This window comes from Pogoniulus pusillus, chromosome 1 (assembly GCF_015220805.1).
Source record: "Pogoniulus pusillus isolate bPogPus1 chromosome 1, bPogPus1.pri, whole genome shotgun sequence".
In the NCBI taxonomy this organism is placed as follows: Eukaryota; Metazoa; Chordata; class Aves; order Piciformes; family Lybiidae; genus Pogoniulus; species Pogoniulus pusillus.
The window spans coordinates 193275-217284 of record NC_087264.1 but is presented as its reverse complement, the minus strand read 5'-3'; the positions used below and the strand labels follow the sequence as shown (position 1 = coordinate 217284).

Genomic DNA, 24010 nt, shown 5'->3' with positions numbered 1-24010 from the left:
ATCCAGCCCAACTCCCCTGCAGGCAGCAGGGACATCTGTAACTGCAGCAGGTCGCTCACAGACCCAAACGACCTGAGCTGCAATAGTTCCGGGCATGGGGCATCTGCCACCTTTCTGGGCAACCGGGGACAGGGTCTCACCACCTTCTCTCTAGTCTGAACCTCTCTCTTTTAGTTCAAACCATCACCCTTTGTCCTGCCACAACAGGCCCTGCTCAGAAGTCTGTCCCCAGCTAGAACATCTCCCTGGAGCCTTCTCTTCTCCAGGTTGAACAACCCTAACTCTCTCAGCCTGTCCTCATAGCGAGGGGCTTCCAGCCCTGCTATCATTGCTGTGGCCTTCTCTGTCCCTCCTTCAAATAGGTCCCTGCCTGTCCTGTGCTGAGGCCTCCAGGGCTGTCCCCAGCACTGCAGCTGGGGTCTCAGCAGAGTGGAGCAGAGGGGCAGAATCCCCTCCCTCCGCCTGCTGCCCAGGCTGCTGGGCATGGGCAGCTGAGAGTTGATCCGACCACTGCAGAACAGTGTCTCTAGACAACATTTACTCTTACCACACGTGGAAACCTGAAATACCTCTGTGACATTCATGCCAGGTTTCATTTTGAACCCCCCCAGACAACCTGAGGTTGAGCAGCCCCAGATGGTGTCTGGCTGCTTAGCTGAGAAATTATTTGCCTGTGAGAGCTCTGCAAACCCAGAGTGTCCATTCAGGTTGTAGTGAATTTGTTAGGAAAATCTGGGAAGCACTGGGGAAGGGAGATGGGCTTGAGTGGGGACGTGAAGGATCCTTTGCTTGGTTGCAGTCCGGGAACAATCTGGGCAGGGAGAGTCCTGCTCTCCACTTCCTCTTCCCTAGCCTCTCACCACTGCAAGGATGAGGCTCAGACCCTCAGAGTTTTCCCAGAACAGCCCCAAATGAGCCCATTCCTGCTCTGGGCTGGGGGCTGGGGCTCAGACCTTCAGAGTTTCCTCAGATCAGCCCCAAATGAGCCCATTCCTGCTCTGGGCTGGGGGCTGGGGCTCAGACCTTCAGAGTTTCCTCAGATCAGCCCCAAATGAGCCCATTCCTGCTCTGGGCTGGGGGCTGGGGCTCAGACCTTCAGAGTTTCCTCAGATCAGCCCCAAATGAGCCCATTCCTGCTCTGGGCTGGGGGCTGGGGCTCAGACCTTCAGAGTTTCCTCAGATCAGCCCCAAATGAGCCCATTCCTGCTCTGGGCTGGGGGCTGAAGCACAGTGAGCTGGATCCTGTGCTGGAGGTGACACTGAGGAGAGTCTGCACATGCTGCCGGGGGTGGGAGGAGAAGGAAAGCAATGAGAGAAGGGATGGATACCAAAGCCAGGACTTTCAGGTGCCTCTCAGTGTTTGAGCAGTGGGGAATTTGAGCCTACCCTGATCTGGCTCCATGGGTGGGAACAAGAAGCTGTGCTCAGCAGCTCTGAGAGACTTCACATTTCTTCAGTGATGGATGCCAAAGGCCCTGCTGAACCCCATGGCTCAGCAGGGAGACCTCCTAAACCTGTTTGGAACAGGATTCAGTTGCAACCATGACGGGAACCCACCCGCCCAAGGAGCCCATGAACAGAGAACATCACCTCCAACAGCTTGAACCAAATCCAAAGTTTTATTTCCAACGAGTACACACAGAGCATCTGGGATGGGGATGAGCTACATGGCAACGCCGACCTCCTCCCCGCACTGGCTTCGGTTGCAGCCGCCCCTGCCTTCCCAACGCACTGGCAGCAGCAGGCTGGCACTGGAGGGACATCAACCTCGGCAAGCCAAAACAGACAAAACAATCCTTTTCCATTGCTTCTTTAGGGACCTAGGGGTAGGGGGAATGGCATTTGGTACAGAATCACAGAGTCACAGCACCATGTAGGTGGCAAAGCCCCTCAGCATCACCAAGCCCAACCTAGAACCCTGCTCCACAAGATTCGCCTTACACCATCTCCCTAAGCACCACAGCCAAACCTCCCTTAAACACAGCCAGGCTGGGGGCCTCCAGCACCTCCCTGGGCAGCTCATTCCAGTCCCTGACCACTCTCTTCATGAAAAACTTTTTCCTAATGTCCAATCTAAACCTCTCCAGCCTCAGCTTGAGGCCATTCTATGCTGGAGATGCAGCATGGGGATGGAGACCATTGGCATTTTGGTTGTGAGAAGTGTGTATGTGGGGGGGAGATGGTGGTGGAAATGATCTTGGCAGGAGATCTCTGCTTGGCTAACAGAGGAGTATCTGTGTAAATATAAACACTGAGGTGAAATACCTGGCAGCACACCAATGTCAACACCACTAACCAACAGGAAAATCAAGAGCAGCAACATAAAAACACCTTCCATGAGTAGTTGAGGCTAATTCAACCCCCCACCCCCCAAACACATTTACTCTTCATGCAAATATCTTTGTTTATTTATTAAGAATTTGAGTTGTAAAATACGTTAAGTAGTTAAAAAAATTGTTACAAACCACTTGATGACAGCATTTGAGAAGAGGGGGGTGGGAGATACCACCCCCCAGGGCCAGACCTGCTGCGCTTCGCTCCCTGTGGTGGTCAGTCAGCAGTAAAAAAGGAAAGACAAACCCGGGCTGGGGTTCAGAAAGCTCTGCTTTGGAACGCCAGGAATGGACCCAGCTGCAGAGTGAGCAGCTCCATCCATCCTTCGCACTAAAGCTACGTGAGCTGTTGGGGCAAACAAGAGCAGAACAAGAAGGTTAGGGAGGGTGGAAGGCCACCGTGGGAGGGCCTGTGGCCACCTAGGCTACTCGTGTTGTAGAAATGTTCCCAGGTGCCAAAAGAGGTTGCAGTCCAGTGTAAGAACCACTGCTATTCTCTGTAGCAGGCTAGAAAAGAGTATGAAAAGGTAGAAAACCCAAAATGCACTTCTGTGGGCTAGGCAGCGTCGCCAGAGTACCCAAAGGCTGCTGCCCCCTGGAGTCCCTAGGGATTGGTAAGCTGCGCTCCAGGGGCTTAGTGTGGTCACTGCAGACCGCCGAGCCCCCGAGGGGATGCCCACCTAATTTTGATCCATAAGTTGTGATTCCCAAAGTTTCCCAGGGCTGTAGATGAGTGGGGAAGTCCAGGAGGTGTTCTGCAGGGGAAGGAGAGACAAGCCTCGTCCACCAAGTGTTAACCTGAGGTGGAGCCAAAAGCGGTGGCGTGGGTCCCCCAGAATGCTGACTGTGGATGAACCTGGCCTGGGAGGAATTCCCCAGCCCGATGTGGAGCTCAGGCTGTGTGTAAACGAGGTATCGGGTGTCTCCTTGAAGGGGTGGCCCCATGGCTCCCCAGGGTGCTGCCCTGCCCCCTACCCATCATGTGAGGTGAACAGGAGAGCTGGTGGGTGCAAGAAGGGACAGAAGCATCCCGTCACAGGTCAGCATCCAACTGTGGGTTAGCATTTAGTGATGGAGCAGCACGCTATGGTAGGGCAGCATCCCGTGGTGGAGGAGCGATCCACCATGGGGAAGCATCTGACCATAGGGCAGCATCTGACCACAGGGCAACATCTCATGGTGGAGGGACATTCCAGAGCAGGCCAGCATCCCTCCATGGAGCAACTTCACAGAGAATCATAGGGCCACAGACTGGGTTAGGTTGGAAGTGACTTTCAAAGGTCATCCCTGCACTGCGCATGGACACCTGCAACTAGAGCATGTTGCTCAGAGCCCCAGACAACCTGACCTGGAATGGCTCCAGGCATGGGGCACCTACCATCTCTTTGGGCAACTTGCCTCGTGGTAGGGCAGCATTGCCCACAGAGCAGTATGACAGCATAGGACAGGATGCCACCCTAGGACAACATCCCAACCCAGTTCCGTGGAGAGGAGATGCTGCCAGGAAGCTAAAAGAGCAGAACAGGGACCAAGTGAGGAGGACAGAGGCACAGAGGTGTAGGAGAAGAGGAAAGACCTGGAACAAAGTGGTCAACTTTGATTTTCAGCTTTCTAGCTACCCCCACGATGCCTGGGCCCGCCCCAAGCCCTCGCACTCAGGAGTTGGCACCTACTGCAATGCAGGAGGTATTTCAGGCACACCTAAGGCATTGTAGGAGATGTCTTTGCTTTCAGAGCTGTCTTGCTGGCCTCCCTACCGCTTCTCCCACCAGCATGTGGGTCCACACGACAGAGAAAGAAAAGTCTGGAGCAGATGAACAGAAGCACGACCACCAAGCACGGCCACAGGAGCGTGAAGCAGCAGCCACAGCACAGGACTCACCAGCTGAAGCTAACCATGGACAGAACGTTAGAAGGGAAGGTGTTTGCCAGAGACAGGGCAGCCACCAGCACGCAGGAAGCAAGCAGGAGCTGTTGGTTCCTTGGCCGACCTACCCCAGGGCTCCTCCACCCCTGCGCTACACTGCCACCAGAAGGGCAAGGAAAACCCACCAGGCCAAGCATCGAGTGACATCACCTGCACCCAGCCTGTCACTGGGCATCTGACAGCAGCCAAGCACCGAGTGACGTCATCAGCACCCAGCCTGTCACTGGGCATCTGACAGCAGGCAAGCACCGAGTGACGTCACCAGCACCCAGCCTGTCACTGGGCATCTGACAGCAGCCAAGCACCGAGTGACGTCACCAGCACCCAGCCTGTCACTGGGCATCTGACAGCAGGCAAGCACCGAGTGACGTCACCAGCACCCAGCCTGTCACTGGGCATCTGACAGCAGGCAAGCACCGAGTGACGTCACCAGCACCCAGCCTGTCACTGGGCATCTGACAGCAGGCAAGCACTGAGTGATGTCACCAGCACCCAGCCTGTCTCCAGGGGTCTGGCAGCAGGCAAGCACTGAGTGATGTCACCAGCACCCAGCCTGTCTCCAGGGGTCTGGCAGCAGGCAAGCACTGAGTGATGTCACCAGCACCCAGCCTGTCTCCAGGGGTCTGGCAGCAGGCAAGCACTGAGTGATGTCACCAGCACCCAGCCTGTCTCCAGGGGTCTGGCAGCAGGCAAGCACTGAGTGATGTCACCAGCACCCAGCCTGTCTCCAGGGGTCTGGCAGCTGAGCCGGGAGGCGCCGGGAGCCACGTTTGGAAAGCAGCCGACAGTGTCCTTCTGGGAAGGTTTATGGGCAGCCCAGAGCAGTCACCTGCTGGGCACAGCTGCTACAGGCACGGAACAAACGCTCCGGCGAGCAGGACGTGACACAGATTTATTCTTTACAATGTTTTTTCTGGCTCTTTTGTCTTGCCTTTTTTCTGGCTTTTTTTTTCTTGCTTTTTTTTTTTTTTTCCCTTTTTTTTTTCTTTCTGGGCAACTCTACAGACTTCAAATCTTTTGCCTCATCAATGCAGATCATCTTATCCCCCCAAAAGGCAGCCAGGTTCTCTAGACATGCACATCTCTGGAGCTTCCAGGCAGTATAGTTTGCTTACAGTTTGTTAAATTCTCAGGCTTAGCAGGTTGTCCCCGTTCCTAAAATCTCTAGGTCAGTGTCCAGGGTGGCCTGGGTGCTGGCCAGGCTCCTCGAGGCTTTACAGGATCACACAGAAGAACTTCTTCTCCCTAAAGGGATTTTCTGAGGCTGGGACGGGGGTCAATAATGGGTCCTCCTTGGCGTGGGCTTCGCAGTACGCCATCAGGTCTGCTGCTGCTTTGGACACCTGCAATAAAAGGAGCCCCACGTTATGGGCAGGCTGTGCTGGGGACATCCTACCCCAAGAGATCCCAGTGGTGGGGCTGAGCTGGCAGCACCCAGGGTATAGAACACAGCCTGGCCAAAGACCGGATTGACATCCCTTGTGGGGCTGGTTCCCACCCTGGGGCTCTTAGCTCACCTGGCAGGGGGTGCTAAGCACCCTTTCACTTGCTTACAGACTTCAGTAGACACCACATCCCTGCCAGCCTTTCCCCTGCTCCCCAGCAGGGATGTCCACAGCTGCTACAGCAACTCTGGCTGTCTGCAGCCACCAACTCATCCACTTGTTCAGGACACGGCAGCAGCTCCTCAGCTGCCAGAGCTCACCTCAGCCCTCAGAGGAGAGGTTTTGCTTGCAAGCACCTAGGCATGCTTCAGGCTCCTCTCTCCTCAGGGCCAGCTGTTGTCCAAAAACACCTTGGTGGAGAACACAAGTCCCCTGAGCTCAGCAGAGACCATGAATCCCAGGCTCACAGGATGTCAGGGGTGGAAGGGACCCAAAGAGCTCATCCAGCCCAAGCTCCCTGCCAGAGCAGGACCATCCAATCCAGCTCAGGACACACAGGAACACATCCAGACAGGCCTGGAAAGGCTCCAGAGAAGGAGACTCCACAGCCTCTCTGGGCAGCCTGTGCCAGGGCCCTGGGACCCTTCCAGCCAAGAAGTTCCCCTTGTGCTGAGCTGGAGCCTCCTGTGCTGCAGCTTCCATCCATTGCTGCTTGTCCTGCCTCAGGGAGCAGGGAGCAGAGCCTGTTCCCCCTCCTGACCCCCAGCCCTCAGATAGTTATAGACATTGATTCAATCCCCTCTCAATCCTCTGAGCTCTCCAGCTTGAAGATATGTCCCAGAGCATCAGTTCCACCAGGGTGGAGCAGAAAGGGTCAAACTGGGGGAACACCTCCCAGCAGAATCAAGATTTCCTTGGGAAAGGGGAATGAGGAGCAGTTGTCTTCCAGTTTCCCTGCTATCCTCAAGCCTGAGCACCAAGCCCTGCCCAAGGGAAAGTTTTAACTGCTTCTGTGACAAACAGCAGTGGTTTGACCTGTTCTTGAGAAGGTGAGATGCTTGGACACAGTCACTGCTTCTCACACCCCAGCAGGGCTCTGGGTGGTGCTTCCACAGGTGAGCATCTCCTGCTGACCTCAGTCATGGCCACCAGGAGCATGTGCAGAATCATGGAATCCTTTTGGTTGGAAAAGACCTTTAAGATCACCAAGTCCAACCCTTAGTCCAGCACTGCCGGGTCACCACTAAACCATGTTACTCAGCACCACATCTACAGGGCTCTGAAATCCCTTCAGGGGTGGGGATCCACCGTTGCCCTGGGCAGCCTGTTCCGGGCCTTGGCAACCCTTTTAGGAAAGAAACTTCTCCTCACGTCCCACCTAATCCTCCTCTGGTGCAACTTGAGGCCATTTCCTCTCATCCTATCACTTGTTCCTCAGGAGACAAGATCGATTCCCCCCTCACTCCAGCCTCCTGTCAGGCAGTTGTAGAGAGCAGTGAGGTCTTCCCTCAGCCTCCTTTCCTCCAGGCTAAACAGCCTCAGTTTCCTCAGCTGCTCCTCACCAGCCCTGTTCTCCACACACTTCGCTACCTTCATTGCCCTCCACGCGTTAGACCTCAGCCAACACTGCCCACCAGCGCGTCCCAGCTCCCACCGCATGCTCTTGGCAGCTGTGCAAGCTGCAGGCATCGCCTTGCAGCCTGCCTCTGAGGCAGCAGGCAGCTCCTGCGGCACGCTACCTTTATCCTGTCGATGTTGGCCTCCATCTTCAGCTGCTCCACCAGCTTGCGGGCTTGCGCGATGCTGGCCGTGTTGTTGCTCGCCATGGGCAGGAGGAGCGCTCCGGGCGCTGCTGCGGGCGCAAACGGAACGCGTGAGCCGCGGCGCTGCGCGGAGCTGCCCCGCCCCGAGATGCCCCACGCCTAGAACCGCAGGGTCGGCTGGCTCGGGAGGGCCCTGCAGAGGTGAGCTGGTCCCTCCAGCCCGCAGCCAGCAGGGACCTCTGCAGCTGGAGCAGGCTGCTCCGGGGTGGGACGCAGCACCTGCGCACGGGGGGTCGTACACTGCCTCCTAGGCCAGTGCATTGTCTTCTGTCAGCCGTGCTTAGGGAACGCTGCGACCATGTGGGGCACAGGCTGCAGGAGCAAGATCCCAGCTTTGGCTCTTGCTCTTACAGGAGAGGCTGAGGTGGCACCAAGGCAAAAGAAAATCATGGAACAGCCCCCCCAAAGTAGTCCAGAGCTGCTGTGCCAGGCTCATTCCCCAGCCCCATCATGGTCTCATATCCCTTGGCCTCTCCCAAGTAGAGTTGCTGCCAGCTTGAACATTGAGATGCTAAACAGGACGCTGGAGTTTCCTGTTTCTTGGGTTTTATAACCCAAGCAGGCTGGGGTGGGACACACACTCATTAAATCCACCTCGTCTGCGTCACGGATGTTTTTCCACCACCTTGGAACAGCCACAAGCTCCGGCAGCAGCAGCCAGAGACCCAGAGCTGAGCTCCTCCAGCAGCTGAGGGGTTTACAGCCATGGTGTGCTGGCCCCGACCTCTCTGAAGCTGCCTTCGAGCTCAGAACCTGGTCTGGGGATGTCCTCCAGCAGCAGGGTGCATCAAGCCCTCCACTAGCCCTGTGGGTGATGGGACAAGGGTGACATTTTAGGGAGGACACCTAGAAGCTGTGGATGCAGATACATAGAATGGTTTGGGTTGGAAGGGACCTTAAGGCTCATCCAGTTCCAATCCCCCTGCCACAGGCAGGGACACCTCCCACTAGAACAGGTCACTCGAGGCCACATCCGACCTGGCCTTGAACACCTCCAGGGAGGCAGTGTCCACAGCCTCCCTGGGCAACCTGTGCCAGTGTCTCACCACTCTCACTGCAAACAACTTCTTCACAATAACCAGTCTCAATCTGCCCTCTTCCAGCTTCAGTGCAGACCCTCTCATCCTGCAAGCCCTGGCAAAAAGTCCCCCCCCCGCTTTCTTGTAGGTCCTCTTCAGGTACTGGAAGGCTGCTGTAAGGTCTCCCTGAAGCCTTCTCTTCTCCAGGCTGAGCAGCCCCAACTTTTGTAGCCTGTCCCCACGGGGGAGGTGCTCCAGCCCTCTGATCACATTCGTGGCACTCATCTGAATCTGCTCCAACACATCCATGTCCTTCCTGTGCTGAGGACACCAGAGCATGTAGAACAAGTACATCAGGGAGGGTCTCACAAGAGCAGAGTAGAGGGGCAGAATCACCTCCCTTGTACTGCTGGTCACACTTGTTCAACTCAAGCCCATTGTGGGTGATATGAGGATGTTCACAGGGCAGAGCAGAGGGGGAGGAGAACCTCCCTGGATCTGATGGACACACTCTGCTTAATGCCTCCCAGGACCCCATTGGCCTTCTTGGCCCCCAGGGCACATTGCTGCCCCATGGATGTTCTCCTGCAGCACTCCCAGGTTCCTCTCCTGAGGGCTGCTCTCCAGCAGTCAGTTAATGCTCCCCAGGTGCAGGACTCTGCACTTGTCCTTGCTGTGCCCAGCTCTGTCTGCCCAGGTCTCTCTGGGTGGCCTCACAGCCTGCAGCTGCCTCAGCCAAGCCTCCCAGCTTGGTGTCATCAGTTTTTCACAACACTTGATGCTTGTGAAGAAGCTTATCCAAGGACCTACAGAAATAAAGCAGCCTGGCACTGAGGAAGGTACCTGTGCTCAGAGGTGACTGGAGAGCAAGTTTTGCCAGGTCCAGCTGGATTTCAAGAGGAATCCCCCTCCCCAGCCCCCCCCTGCCCGTTGGGAAGCCCAAGGAGGGGTCTTACCAAGCAGGTCTCACCAGTGATCTGTCTCTAGGGGAAGGTCTGCTCCTCTCGGGCAACCTTTGAACAGAGAGGAGATAGAACAGAAAGGACCTGTGTTAGGTTGCTGTGCTGCCAACCAGTGGGACAGGAACAAAGCAGGAAGGCAGAACCCTTGCAGACATCAGGCCCAGTGCCCCGCCAGGGAGCCAGGAGGGTTGTGGGTTCCCTTCTCTGTGTCCCTGCTGTGCCCCGGAGCATGGCCCCCAAGACACAGGTTGGTTTGCATTCAGTGAGCTGCATTCAGTGAGCTGCTCAGCACAGGAAGAGGTTTCAGGCAGTGGGCAACCATCGGAGGGCTGCTGGCAGCTGGGCTCGTGGCTGCTGTGCAGCTCGCAGGGAGCCCTGCACAGTCACTACAGGGATGGGGGCTGGAAGCCATCTGGAGGTCACCTGGGCCACGCTCCCTGCTGAAGCAGGGCCACTGGACCGTGCCACCCAGGAAGACAGCCAGGCAGGTTGTGAGTGCCTCCATGGAGGGAGACTGCACAGCCTCTCTCAGCAGCTTCTTTCAGTGCTCCATCACCCTCACAGCAGAGGAGCTCCTTCTCATGTTCAGATGGAACTTCCTACCTTCAGGTTTGTGTCTGCCACCTTCTGCCCTGTCTCTGGGCACCACCAAAGGTAGACTAGTCCCACCTTTCTGACACCCACCCTTCAGCTATTGCTCAGCATTGAGCAAATCACAGAACCACAGAATGGCTTAGGCTGGAAGGGAGCTCAAAGCTCAGCCAGTTCCAACCCCTGCCATGTGCAGGGACACCTCCCACTACGACAGGTCACTCAGGGCCTCTTCCAGCCTGGCCTGGGACACCTCCATGGAGGGAGCAGCCACAGCCTCCCTGGGCAACCAGATCCCCCCTCAGTCTTCTCCCTTCCAGACTGAAAAGCCCAAGTCCTTCAACCTTTCCTCATAGGACAGATGTTCCAGTCCCCTACGCATCTCTGTGGCCCTTTGCTGTGCCCTCTTAAGCACTTCCCTGTTCTGCTTGAACTGGGGAGCCTTGAACCCGACCCAGTACTCCAGATGTGGCCTCACTGGGGCAGAGTAGAGGGGCAGGAGAGCCTCTCCTGGCCTGCTGGCCACACTTTTCCTAATGTGCACTAGAAGGGTGACAAAGCTGCTGAAGGCCTGGAGCACAGCCCTGTGAGCAGAGGCTGAGGGAGCTGGGGGTGTGCAGCCTGCAGCAGAGGAGGCTCAGGGCAGAGCTCATTGCTGCCTGCAGCTGCCTGCAGGGAGGCTGTAGCCAGGTGGGGTTGGGCTCTGCTGCCAGGCCCCCAGCAACAGAACAAGGGGACACAGCCTCAAGCTGTGCCAGGGGAGGTCTAGGCTGGATGTTGTTAGGAAGTTGTTGCCAGAGAGAGTGATTGGCATTGGAATGGGCTGCCCAGGGAGGTGGTGGAGTGGCCATGCCTGGAGGTGTTGAAGCCAAGCCTGGATGAGGCACTTAGTGCCATGGTCTGGTTGGTTGGGCAGGGCTGGGTGCTAGGTTGGACTGGCTGAGCTTGGAGCTCTCTTCCAGCCTGGTTGATTCTGTGACTCTATGAACTCTTTCTGATGTACCCCATGGCACATCTGAGCTCTCTGTAAGATGCATGGTGAGAAGGGATAGAATTTAACTGGTGAGGAGGGATGGACTTAACCATCTGGTGCACAGAACATGTGGTGAGGTGGAAAAAGCATCTCCCCAGAGAAGGCTGTCAAAATCCTCCTCTCTTCACCACACCAGCTGAGCATCCCAGACAGCCTGAGCTGCTGGGCCTGTTCTCATCAGGCAGAACTCTGCAATGTCACTTGAGGTTCAGCTCAAGCATTTGTGCTGCTTCTGTGCTGCTGCTTCTCAGCTCTGCCCCAGTTTCTTTGCTGGAGGGGTGTCTACCAGGGTGCTTCTCTCCTGCTTTTGCTTTCAGTTCTCTTTGCAAAACCAGAGTGGATCATCCTATTTCAGGTGGTGCTGAGTTGGTGGGAAAGCTGGTGGCCATCTGAGGTTCACTGAGGTCTACACCAGCTAAGTCCAATGGCTAGACCTGGTAATCTTTTCCATCCAAAAGGATTCCATGCTTGTTATGCTGTTGCATGGTTTGGATGGTGCAAAGACTTCTACTGCAGCAAATGTCATTCTTGGCCCAGTGGAGAGGAACCTGGGAGTCCTGACAGGATCTACTCACTGCTCCCTGGGATAGGACAAGCAGCAATGGATGGAAGCTGCAGCACAGGAGGCTCCAGCTCAACACAAGGGGGAACTTCTTGGCTGGAAGGGTCCCAGAGCCTGGCACAGGCTGCCCAGAGAGGTTGTGGAGTCTCCTTCTGTGGAGCCTTTCCAGGCCTGTCTGGATGTGTTCCTGTGTGCCCTGATCTGGATTGGATGGTCCTGCTGTGGCAGGGGGCTTGGCCTGGGTGATCCCTTTGGGTCCCTTCCACCCCCTGACATCTGTGAGCCTGGGATCCTGTGCCATTTCATAGAGAGCACTGTGGTCTGTTGCTGCTCTGGTGGGAAATCACATAGGGAATGAAATTTAGCCCCATGGAAGGAGGCATGGAAGCAGGGGGAACTCTTGGGAGCTGTGGTATGGTTGCTGTGGCCCAGCTCTTCACAAAGGTGATAGAATCACAGAACAGTTTGGGTTAGAATGAACCTATAAAGTCCATCCAGTCCAACCCCCCTGCAGTCAGCAGGGACACCTGCAACTAGATCAGGTTGCTCAGAGCTCCAAACAACCTGACCTGGAAGAGTTTCAGGGGAGGGGAACCTACCACATCTCTGAGCAACCTGGGACAGCTCCTCAGCATCAAAAATCTCTTCCTTCTCTCTTGTCTGATCTCCCCCTCTCAGTTTAGAGCCATCAATCCTTGTCCTGTCACACCAGGCCCTGCTCAAAAGCCTGTCTCCAGCTTTCTGGTCATCCCTTTAAGCAGCAAGAGGCCTCCCCAGACTGAACAGCCCCAGCTCCCCCAGCCTCACAGCCTTGCATCATTGCTGCAGCCTCCTCTGTCCTCCCCCGTGGGTGGCACACCTTTCCAGCCTGTTTCCAGCTCCCAGGGCTTTCCTCTGCTCCACAGACTATCAGGCTCCTCACAGCTCCCTGCTGCACTGAGAGCTGGGGCTTTTTGGCTTGGAGAGGAGGAGACCAAGGGCTGACCTGGTTAATGTTTATCACTGCGTGCAGTGAGTGCCAGCAGGCTGGAGCCAGGCTCTGCTGGGGAATGCCAGGGACAGCACAAGGGGCACTGGCTGGAGGCTGAGCCCTGTGAACCTGAGGAGGAATTTTCCCCTGTGAGGGTGACAGAGCCTGGCACAGGCTGCCCAGGGGGGCTGTGGAGTCTCCCTCTCTGCAGATATTCAAGAACCATCTGGATGTGTTCCTGTGTGATCTGCTCTGGGTGACCCTGCTCTGGCAGGGGGCTGCACCAGATGAGCTCTGGGGGTCCCTTCCAGCCCCTGGCAGTCTGTGACTCCTTGAATAGCTCTGCAGGAAGGAAGCCACATGCATCTGCCAGGGTGAAAGCTTTCTCAAGTGCAGAATCACTCAGAGTCACAGCATGCTAGGGGCTGGAGGGGACCTCAAAAGCTGACCCAGTCCAGCCCCTGCCAGAGCAGCAGCACTCTTACCTTTTTTTAACATGCCAGTTTGAATTGTTATTATTTTCACTTTTTTTAACCCCTACCCTCCTCCTTTGCCTCTCCATCTCCTTCCTTTCAGCACCACCTCTCTTTTCCCACCACACCTGCCCCTTTCTCACCCCACACTGCATTTTCCCCTTTTATCCCCCAAACCCAGAGCACCTGGGTCCTGCTGGAGTCTGCCCCACCCCAGGTGTCACCACTTTGCCCTCCCTGCCCACTCCCCTTTATAACAAGCCCCAGGAAAAGCAGCTCCTAAGCTTGCCCAGCTGGGCAGAGGGATCCTCCTCCCGTCGCCACTGGTGAGTCCCATGGCACACACTGGGTGAATGGTGGAGGGGATCTAAAGGCCGGGGGGCCTAGTGGCCCCCCGGTTAGCTAGGGCAGGAGCTTGGTGATCACTGTAGCATCCCCCATGGCTGCTGGCTGGGCCTCCTTACTTAGGTTGAGCTGCTCTGTTTAGCTGCTGCTTACAGGTCCAAATCTGCTCCTCGGAGCACCTCACGTCTTCACCCACCGCCGAGAGCAGCCTGAGATGGGTAAGTCAGAGCCTCTCTGCCCCTTGGCTCCGTGTGGGGAGTCGAGTTCTGTGCCAGTGTCTTCATGCTGGCAGCAGCCAAGCAGGCAAACAGCCCTGGGGCAGGCAGCAATCTGGGGAGCTTGTCCCTACCAGGATGCACTTTCTGTCCATGAAGCATGCCCAGGTGGGTATTGGAATGGGTAAGTTTTCTCCAGCTCTTACTCCTGCTCCCCCTGCTCGTCCCAGCAGCTGAGCCCAGCGCTGCAGACTGCACTTGGAGCACCTCTGGAGAAGGGCAGTGCAGCTGGAGGAGGGTCTAGGGCAGAAGTCTTGTGATGAACAGCTGGGGTCATCCAACCTGGAGGAAAGGAGGCTGAGGAGAAGCTTTCTCACTATCTACAACCCCTTAAAAAGGGATTGGGGTGAGGTGGAAGTTGGTTTCCTCTCCCAAGACAGAAGCAATGTGACAAGAGGAAATGGTGTCAGGTTCATAGAATCATAGAACGTTCTGGGCCAGGACCTCTAGAGGTCACCTGGTCTGTTTCCCCTGCAGCCAGCAGGCGCATCCTCACCAGCCCAGGTCACCCAGGGTCCCCAAGTCTCTTTCCACAGGGCTGCTCTCTCACACCTTCTCCCCAGCCTGTCCTGACTCTGAGTTGTGCTTGGGGAGGTTTAGATTGGACATTGGGACAAAGTTCTTCACCAAAAGGGTCACCAGGCTGCCCAGGGCAGTGATGGATTCCCCATGCCTGGAGGCACTTCAGAGGAGAAGAGAAGGCTCTGAGGAGACCTTGGAGTGGCCTTCCAGGATCTGAAGGGGGCTACAGGAGGGCTGGGGAGGGACTACTGACAAGGTCTTGTCGTGAGAGGTCAAGGAGGAATGGGTTTGAAGTGGCAGAGGGGAGACTTAAACTGGATGTTAGGAAGAAGTTGTTTGCAGTGAGGGTGGTGAGAGACTGGCACAGGTTGCCCAGGGAGGTTGTGGAGCACAGAAGCACCAAATGTGATCAAAGAGCATGTTGGGTGCTTCTGTGCTCCACAACCTCCCAGAAGGTGCTCAAGGCCAGGCAGGATGAGGCCTTGAGTGACCTGTTCTAGTGGGAGGTGTCGCTGCCCATGGCAGGGGTTGGGACTGGCTGAGCTGTGAGCTCCCTTCCAGCCTAAACCATTCTGTGATTCTCTGACTCTGCTTCTGTTTCACAGTAAGGGCTAACAAGGTCCCCAGCAAGGCAGTGGGGGTCTCCTGGAAGCTGCCTTTTCCTCCCCACGCCCCAGGTGTGTGCAGGGTGGATAAGGGAGCCTCGGGCCATGCCATCACAGTCCCTGCCTGGCTGGAGCGTGGGAATCCCTCACCCAGGGCAGGCTGGGCCCTTCATAGCATCCTGCTGCTTTTGCTAAAAGCCAAGACTAAAAATAGACAGCTCAGCTGAAAAAGAGTTGCTAAATATAGAGAGAAAAACAAAGATATTCCAGAGGCCAAGAAAGCAGCCAGGAAAAGGCACAGTGCCAGGGGGCAGGGGCTGCTGCACTCACACTGACCTCACCACCAGCTGCAGACCTGGCTGGGAAAGGAGCCCCAGGCTGCCCAAAGTGCAGGTGTCATCAGTCCATTAAGCAAAAGAAATCTTCTGAGCCAGATACGTGCTCATGGCCTCCCATCTGACCACCTCTCTGGGGCACAGAGCCTTCGGCCTCAGCAGTGGCTACAGCCACAAATGCCTGGTCCTCACCCATTGGGATTTTATGCCCTTTTCCCAAGGCCTGTTTTTTTATGCCCTGTGTCCAACATGGCATTAAAACCACCAAAAGAGCACCTCAGACATGTCAGCAAGTAAATAAATAGCTGCTGAGGAGCTCGAGTGGAACATGAGCTGTTTCCATGGGAACGGCTTCATTCTCACGCCGGCATCCAGCCTTCCTGCCCACCTGGGCCAAGGAGGGATGTCTGCTCCCTCTGGCCTGGGGCTTGGTGCCTGCCTCCTGCTGCTTCTGCAGGGAGCTGGGGGTGTGCAGCCTGCAGCAGAGGAGGCTCAGGGCTGAGCTCATTGCTGGCTACAACTACCTGCAGGGAGGCTGTAGCCAGGTGGGGTTGGGCTCTGCTGCCAGGCACCCAGCACCAGAACAAGGGGACACAGTCTCAAGCTGTGCCAGGGCAGGTCTAGGCTGGATGTTAGGAGGAAGTTGTCAGAGAAAGTGATTGGCATTGGAATGGGCTGCCCAGAGAGGTGGTGGAGTTGCTGTGCCTGGTGGTGTTGAAGCAAAGCCTGTCTGGGGCAATTAGTGCCTTGGGTTAATTTCATCACTGCTGATGAAAGTATTAAGGGGAACATTAAAACCTCATTACCAATGCACAGCACATGGAGCCAGAGGAAGCTGCAGCAAAGATCTTCATCTTCCCTAATTTTCCTGGGGCACTAAATAATAATGAGCTCAGCACTGGAGCTGCCTTTGCAGAGAGCCTAGCACAGGATGTCTCCTGCATCCGTGCTCTGCTGCAGGGCTCCAGGAGAAACCTCCTTCCCAAGGATATCCAGACGCAGGGGGAAGGCAGGTGTGATGGAGCTAGGCTGCTCCAGCCCCGTTTCATCCTGGGGGCAGCAAAGCTGTCCTTTTTGCCCTCAGAAGTCACCAGGCCTGGGTGATACACAAAAGTGAAAGTCTCAGCTTTTATTTTCTCACAGCACCCTAATGGCTCAAAACAGAGGCAAAGAGCAACCAACCTCAACTTCCTTCTCCTCTCGGTTGGTTTCTTGTTTTTTCAGACAGGCTGTTCAGCTGAGGGACCAGCAGACACCATCTGCTCCTCCCTCCTGCCACCAGTCACAGGAAATGGTGGCTCTCTCCAGATGGGCTCCCTGGGGAAGGAGTCAACCCATCCTCCAGGCTCCAGGACCATGGCACCACCACTGGCATTGCCAAGCATAGGACCACAGCAGGTCAGGGGCTGGCAGGGACCTCCAGAGCTCATCCAATCTAACCTCCTGCCTGAGCAGCATCTCCTGTACCAGATCACACAGGAACACATCCAGGTGGATCTGGAATATCTCCAGAGAGGGAGACTCCACAGCCCCCCTGGGCACCCTGTGCCAGGCTCTGTCACCCTCACAGGGAAAAATTCCTCCTCATGTTTACATGAAACTTCCTCTGCCTCAGCTCCCACCCAGTGCCCCTTGTGCTGTCCCTGGGCACCACCCAGCAGAGCCTGGCTCCAGCCTCCTGCCACTCACCCTGCACATATTGATAACCATTGCTGAGGTCTCCTCTCAGGCTCCTCACCTCCCAGCCCCAGCTGCCTCAGGCTCTGCTCCTAACAGAGCTGTTCCATTCCCTTCAGCCTCTTTGTGGCTCTGTGCTGGACTCTCTCCAGCAGTTCTCTGACTCTCTTGAACTGGGGGGGGGCAGAACTGGACACAGTACTGCAGATGTGGCCTCAGCAAGGCAGAGCAGAGGGGCAGGAGAACCTCTCTTGGCTGGCTAACCACAGCCCTTCTAATCCACCTCAGAATGCCATTGGCCCTCCTGGCCACTGGAGCCCATTGCTGGCTTATGCTCAACCTCCCATCAACTAAGACCCCCAAATCCTCTTCCCTTTCACTGCCTTCCAGCAGGTCAGTCCCCAACCTATCCTGCTCCCTGGGGTTGTTCTTTCCCAGATGTCACACTCTACATTTGCCCTTGTCAAATTTCATTCAGTTTCTTCCTGCAATGCATGGAGGTCCCAGCAAGCCAGTAAGCTCTGTGAGCTCCCACCCTGCCCCAGGGCCTTTGGGAATGAAGGAAAAGTCGTCATTTTGGGGAAAATACTGGGGGGAAAATAGTTGCTTTTTAATACCCCCAGAGATAAACTACTGGGAGGAAGGGTGGTCTGGGAGCTTGGTCGGATAGTGGGGAATAAGGATGGTAAAACACTGAGGAATAAAGGTGTTCAATGAACGGGGATGCTCAAACACTGGGGAACAAGGATGGCCAAGTACTGGGGAGTAAAGATGGTCAAAAGCTGGAGGAAAGGAATGGCCAAGGCCTGAGGCATAAGGGTGGCCAAACGTTGTGGAATAAGGATGCCCAGACACTGGAGAACAAGGATGCCCAAATAATGGGGAGTAAGGATTTCCAGGTACTGGGGAGTAAGCATGGCCAAATATCGAGGAACAGGGATACCCAAATCCTGAGGAGTAAGGATACTGAGGGACAAGGACAAAGGCTGGCAATGTCTTGTTTCTGTGTGTTGGGGGGTGGGGTAGTGGAATAAAAGTGCCCAAATAATTGGGAATAAGGACAGCCAAGTTTGAGGAATAAGGATCCCCAGATACTGAGGAGTGAGGGAGCCCAGGTACTGCACAATAAGGATGGTGAAGTGCTGGGGAATAAGGACACCCAAATAATGAGGAAAAAGGATGACCAAATGCATGGTCCAGTGGTCCAAGCAAGCAAAGGTGCAGCTGAGCATTGCTTTCTTCCCACAGCCTGAGTTCTCAGCCACATTCACAGCACCCATCACTGCCAGCTCACAGCTGACCCCCAGCAAGCCCTCACTGTGCCCTCCACACCCACACAAGCTGGTGGAAGTGCTTCCTGGTGACACAGAAGGACAGATGGGCCTCTTGCTACCTGCTTGTGCTGTCCCACACAAAGAAAAAGGTTTCAGATGTCATATTTGGGTGTGACACACCAAAAAGTACAGCTAAGGGCAGGCATCCTGTCAGGCCATCCCCATCACTACCTTTTCAGCTCTGCACTGCTGCACAGCACCAAAAGTTAAACTGATTTAAGGGCTATGTTTTGTTGTTCATAGAATGATAGATTCAGCGTTGGAAGGCACCACAAGGATCATCCAGCCCCAACCCCCCTGCCATGCCCAGGGACACTTCACACTAGATCAGGCTGCCCACAGCCTCAGCCAACCTGGCCTTAAACACCTCCAGGGATGAGGCTTCCACCACCTCCTTGGGCAACCCCCTCCAGGCTCTCACCACCCTCATGCTGAACAACTTCTTCCTAACATCCAGCCTGAATCTCCCCATTTCCAGCTTGGTTCAATTCCCCCCATGTCCTATCACTGCCTGACAGCCTAAGAAGTCCCTCCCTGCTTTCTGGTAGCCCCCTTCAGATCCTGCAAGGATAAGAATACTTTTTGGAAGAGAAGAAGAAGGGATTACATTCCCCAGCATCACACCTGCAGAAGGATTTGGTTATTTGGCTGTGCCTGCCCCACTCCTGATGGGACAAAGCTGAACCCAAGGCTGCCATGACTTGCCAGCTGCCTGCCCATCCGCACCAGGGTGCAGCCACCCAGAGGGAGACAAGGCAAGGCGCTGGGCTGCCCGAGTTAGCTAACCTGTCTCTTGCTTAGAGGACAACCTCCCTGTGACGCTAAGAAACTAGGAAGATGGGGACTTGGCAGGAGCTCCTGCCGGAGTGCCAAGCCGTTCTAACTGGAAGGGACCTTTCCACCATCAAGGCAGCACTGCCAGGACAGCACCAAGCCGTGCCCTTCAGCACCACCTCAGCATGGCTTTTACATCTCTCCAGGGATGCAGGCTCCACCACTGCTCTGGGCAGCCTGTTCCAAAGCTTTTCACAAACCTTTTCCTGGAAGAAATTTCTCCTCCTGTCTGACCTAAACCTCCCTTAGTGCAGTTTCAGTCCATTTCTTCTTGTCCTGTCTCTCATTCTTTGGGAGAAGTTACTGACCCCCACCTCACTCCAACATGTAGTGGGAGGTGTCCCTGCCTAGGGTGGGGGTTGGAACTAGAAGATCTTTGAGGTCCTTTCCAACCCAAACCATTCTATCATTCTATGATCCTTTTGGGAAGTTGTAGAGAGTCTGAAAGTCTCCTCTCAGCCTCCTTTTCTCCAGACCGAATGCCCCCAGTTTCCTCAGCCACTCCCCACCTGACCCATTCTCCTGACCCTTCACCAGCTTTGCTGCCCTTCTTTGGACCTGCTCCAGCACCTCAATGTTCTTTTTGGAGTGAGAGGCCCTAAGCTGACCCCAGTATTTGAGGTCTGGCCTCACCAGTGCTGAGCACAGGGGGACAGTCTTCCCAAACTCACCTGGGCGCCTTCCCATGCGCACTGCTCTGGCTGGTCCTGCTCTGGCAGGGGGCTGCACTCGGTGATCTCCGCAGCTCCCTTCCAACCTCTGAAGGGCTGAAATTCTGTGTTGCTGGCCACACTATTGCTGATCCAGGCCAGGATGCTGGTGGCCTTCTTGGCCACCCGGGCACACACTGGCTCCTTTTCAGCTGGCTATCAACCAGCAGCCCCAGGTCCTTTTCTGCTGAGCAGGTGTCAGCCACTCTGGCCCAGACCTAGAGAGATCACGGAGTTGTTGCGACCCAAGTGCAGGACCTGGCCTGGCTGCATCTCATCCCATTGTCCTCAGCCCATCAATTCAGCCTGTTCAGGTCACTCTGTAGAGCCTCCCTGCTCTCAAGCAGGTCAACACTCCCTCCCAGTTTACTGTCATCTGCAGACTAACTGTGGGTGCCCTTGATCCCCGCATCCGGATCATTGATAAAGATATTAAAGGGAACTGGCTCCAGCACTGAGCCCTGGGGAACACCACTGGTGACTGGCTGCCAGCTTGGGTTAACTTCATTCCCCACCACTCTTTGGGGCTGGCCACCCAGCTTGTTTTTACACATTGAAGTGTCCACCCATCCACAGAATCTCAGCATGTCAGGGGCTGGAAGGGGCCTCCAAAGCTCATCCAGTCCAACCCCCCTGCCAGAGCAGCATCTCCTAGACCAGATCACACAGGAACACATCCAGGGAGGTTTGGAGTACCTCCAGAAAGGGAGACTCCACAGCCCCCCTGGGCAGCCTGTTCCAGGGCTCTGTCACCCTCACAGGTTAAAAATTCCTCCTCCTCAAATTAAACTTCCTTTGCCTCAGCTTCCACCCAGTGCCCCTTGTGTTGTCCCTGGGCATCACCCAGCAGAGCCTGGCTCCAACCTCCTGGCACTCACTGCACATCTTTGCAAATCCAGGCTGTGAGCAGCCAGTTTCTTCAGGAGGAAGCTGTGGGACACAGGGCCAAAGGCTTCACTGCAAAGCATTTCTCAGCCCAGCTAAAACAACCCCAACCCAATTCTTTTGGCTGAAAGTGTGAGCATCTCCTCGCCCAAAGGACATCTGCAGCATCTGAAGGCTGCAGAAGCCAGCCCGATGAGAAGCCCTCCTCTTGATGGCTTCACCCATCCCTAACCTTTATTAAGAGGTTTATTTTAAGTACCACTCACATCAAGCCCAACAACCCTTTCTAGCCCTCAGGAATCACCCAGCAACTTACAGCAGCAAAGAAATAACCCTATTAACCATCCCATTAGCTGAACAACCCCCCCCCACCACCCCCCAGGAATTACCTGGGACTGCTTTAATTAGGTACAAAAGAATTAATTAATTAGTGATAAGCACCTGAACCACATTACACATAAGACTCTATTTCAAGCTTCAAATACAGCAAACAGGTCATAGCCTTCTTCTGGTGAAACAAAGCCCCAGTGCTAGTGCTGCTGCTCCCTGGTGCATCTCTTCCCAGCAAAGCAGCAAGACTGGGAGATGCTTTCTCTTCTTTTTCTCTTTTTAAGGGGCTTTTCATGGCAGCCAGGGATGGTGCATCGGGCAGAGCCGGTGTATTGGGCAGAGCTGGTGCATTGGGCAGAGCCGGTGCATTGGGCACAGCCGGTGTGTTGGGCAGAGCTGGTGCGTTGGGCAGAGCCAGTGTGTTGGGCAGAGCTGGTGCATTGGGCAGAGCCGGTGCATTGGGCACAGCCGGTGTGTTGGGCAGAGCTGGTGCGTTGGGCAGAGCCGGTGTGTTGGGCAGAGCCGGTGCATTGGGCAGAGCCGGTGCGTTGGGCACAGCCGGTGTGTTGGGCACAGCCGGTGTGTTGGGCAGAGCCGGTGCATTGGGCAGAGCCGGTGTGTTGGGCACAGCCGGTGTGTTGGGCACAGCTGGTGCATTGGGCAGAGCCGGTGTGTTTGGCACAGCTGGTGTGTTGGGCACAGCTGGTGCATTGGGCACAGCCGGTGTGTTGGGCACAGCTGGTGCATTGGGCAGAGACGGTGCGTTGGGCACAGCTGGTGCGTTGGGCACAGCTGGTGCGTCGGGCACAGCTGGTGCATTGGGCACAGCCGGTGTGTTGGGCACAGCCGGTGCATTGGGCACAGCCGGTGTGTTGGGCACAGCTGGTGCGTTGGGCACAGCCGGTGCTTTGGGCACAGCCAGTGCGTTGGGCACAGCTGGTGTGTTGGGCAGAGCTGTGCTTTGAGAGCTACTGCTACAGAGCGTGGAAATGGGAGGACAGAACTCCTCTGGCAGATCAGTGGGAGAGTGGTGAGAGGCTGGCATGGGTTGCTCAGGGAGGTGGTTGAGGCCCCATGGCTGGAGGTGCTTGAGGCCAGGCTGGCTGAGGCTGTGTGCAGCCTGCTCTAGGGTAGGGTGTCCTTGGGCATGGCAGGGGGCTGGCACTGGCTGATCCTTGTGGTCCCTTCCAACCCTGACTGATTCTATGGTCTATGACTGGGTGTGGGGTAAAAACATCTACCTGGAACCGCTCTGCTGTGAGGCCAGGCTGAGTGTCGATGGTTCTCAGCCTGGAGAAGAGGAGGCTCTGGGGTGACTTCTGGTGGCCCTTGAGCACCCAAAGGTGTTGATAAAAGTCACGTTTCAGTTGGAGAAGATCTCTTACAGTCATCAACTCATACCTTCAACCCAGTACCACCATGGGCATTAAACCATCTCACAGAGTGCCATGTCCACGCGTTTCTTGAGCACCTCCAGGGATGGTGACTCCACCACCCCTCTGGGCAGCCTGTGTCAATGCCTGACCACTACTAAAGAAGTTGCTCCTAATATCCAACCTAACCCTTCTCTGGCACAATTTCAGGCCATTTCCTCTTGTCCTATCGCCTGATATTAGGGAGATGAAACCAACCCCCACCTGGTTCCAACCTCCTTTTGGGGAGATGTAGAGAGTAATGAGGTCTCCCCTCAGTCTCCTTTTCTCTAGACTTAACAACCTCAGCTCCTCGTCACGAGAGCTGCTCTCCAGACCCTTCCCCAGCTTCACTGCCTTTCTCTACACCCACTCCAGCACCTCAGTGTCCTTGGATTGAGGAGTCCAAAACTGAACCCAGTGTCACATCTGAACACATGAGGATGTATTTTTTTGTCAGGACTTGTTGTGACAGGATAGGGGAGATGGATTTAAACTAAAAGAGGAAGATTCAGACTAGAGAGAGGGAAGAAATGTTTGATGCTGAGGGTGGCAAGATCCTGTCCCAGGTTGCCCAGAGAGGAGGTTCCATCCCTGGAACCATTCCAGACAAGGTTGTCTGGGGCTGTGAACAACCTGCTCTAGTTGCAGATGTTCCTGCTGACTGCAGGGGGGTAGGAGTGGACGACCACTAAAGGTCCCTTCCACCCAAACCATTCTGTGATTCTACGATCTGGCAGCTCCAGGTACCCTAAGAAGGTTTGGCTACAAAGCTGTTGTGCTACAGCATCACTGAGATGAGTAAAGCTGGTGGCCAGATTCCAAGGTGCAGGTGGAGGATCACAACTAACTGGGGGTGGTTTTAGCAGGTTTCTGGGAATCAGAAGTAAGAAGAGGGAGAATCAGATTTCTTCCCCTGTGCCTGCTCTATGCATTGGTGAGCAGGGGCTTCAGGAAGCGGTTGCTGGTGGCTTCTGCCGGCCTGGACATCTGTGGCCTGAAGCTGACCTGCTGGCAAACTTGGGGCTACTCTGGGGAGCAGAGGTGCAGGCAGGGCTGCAGGCAGGATGTTGGCAAGGATAAGGGCAGGAGTGCAGGAAGACATACAGGCAGGGGATAAGGGCAGGGCTGCAGGCAGGGATACAGGGGATGAGAGCAGGACTGCAGGCAGGACTACAGAGGATAAGGGCAGGGCTGCAGGCAGGAATACAGGGGATGAGAGCAGGGCTGCAGGCAGGAATACAGGGGATAAGGGCAGGGCTGCAGGCAGGGATGTGGGCAGGACTGCAGGCAGGAATACAGGGCATGAGAGCAGGACTGCAGGCAGGGATACAGGGAATGAGAGAAGGGCTGCAGGCAGGGATGTGGGCAGGGCTGCAGGCAGGAATACAGGGGATGAGAGCAGGACTGCAGGCAGAGGTACAGGGGATGAGAGCAGGGCTGCAGGCAGGGATGTGGGCAGTGCTTGAGAACCCTGGCAGTGCTGCAAACCAGGTTAGCTGGGGCTGGCGTGGGAGAAGTAGGTTGCTGCTCTGTCCTGGTCTGTGAGCTGACCCATATTACCTCAATTAAATTTAACTTCTGCAGCCTGCTGCTGCCTCTATTATTATTTCCCCCCACTTTTTGGTCTAAATTAAGACCTGGTTAGAGGGGTAGTGAGTACGCCTG

At 55.6% G+C, this 24010-nt stretch overlaps 1 protein-coding gene across 2 annotated transcripts in view; it reads right to left on the bottom strand.

Moving 5' to 3' along the window:
• Positions 1 to 1600: 1600 nt before the first annotated feature.
• The window catches only part of GNG2 (G protein subunit gamma 2), a 35592-nt gene continuing 13182 nt past the window's right edge, over positions 1601 to 24010 (bottom strand). Inside the window, exons 2-4 of one of the 2 annotated variants that reach the window (XM_064141921.1) lie at positions 9444 to 9500; positions 7385 to 7497; positions 1601 to 5603 (exon numbers count right to left, since the gene is read on the bottom strand). In XM_064141921.1, coding sequence (XP_063997991.1) covers positions 5475 to 5603; positions 7385 to 7471 — 216 coding nt within the window. In that variant the 5' untranslated portion in view covers positions 7472 to 7497; positions 9444 to 9500 and the 3' untranslated portion in view covers positions 1601 to 5474. The remainder of the gene's footprint in view (positions 5604 to 7384; positions 7498 to 9443; positions 9501 to 24010) is intronic. The other variant, XM_064142043.1, reaches the window with a different exon arrangement.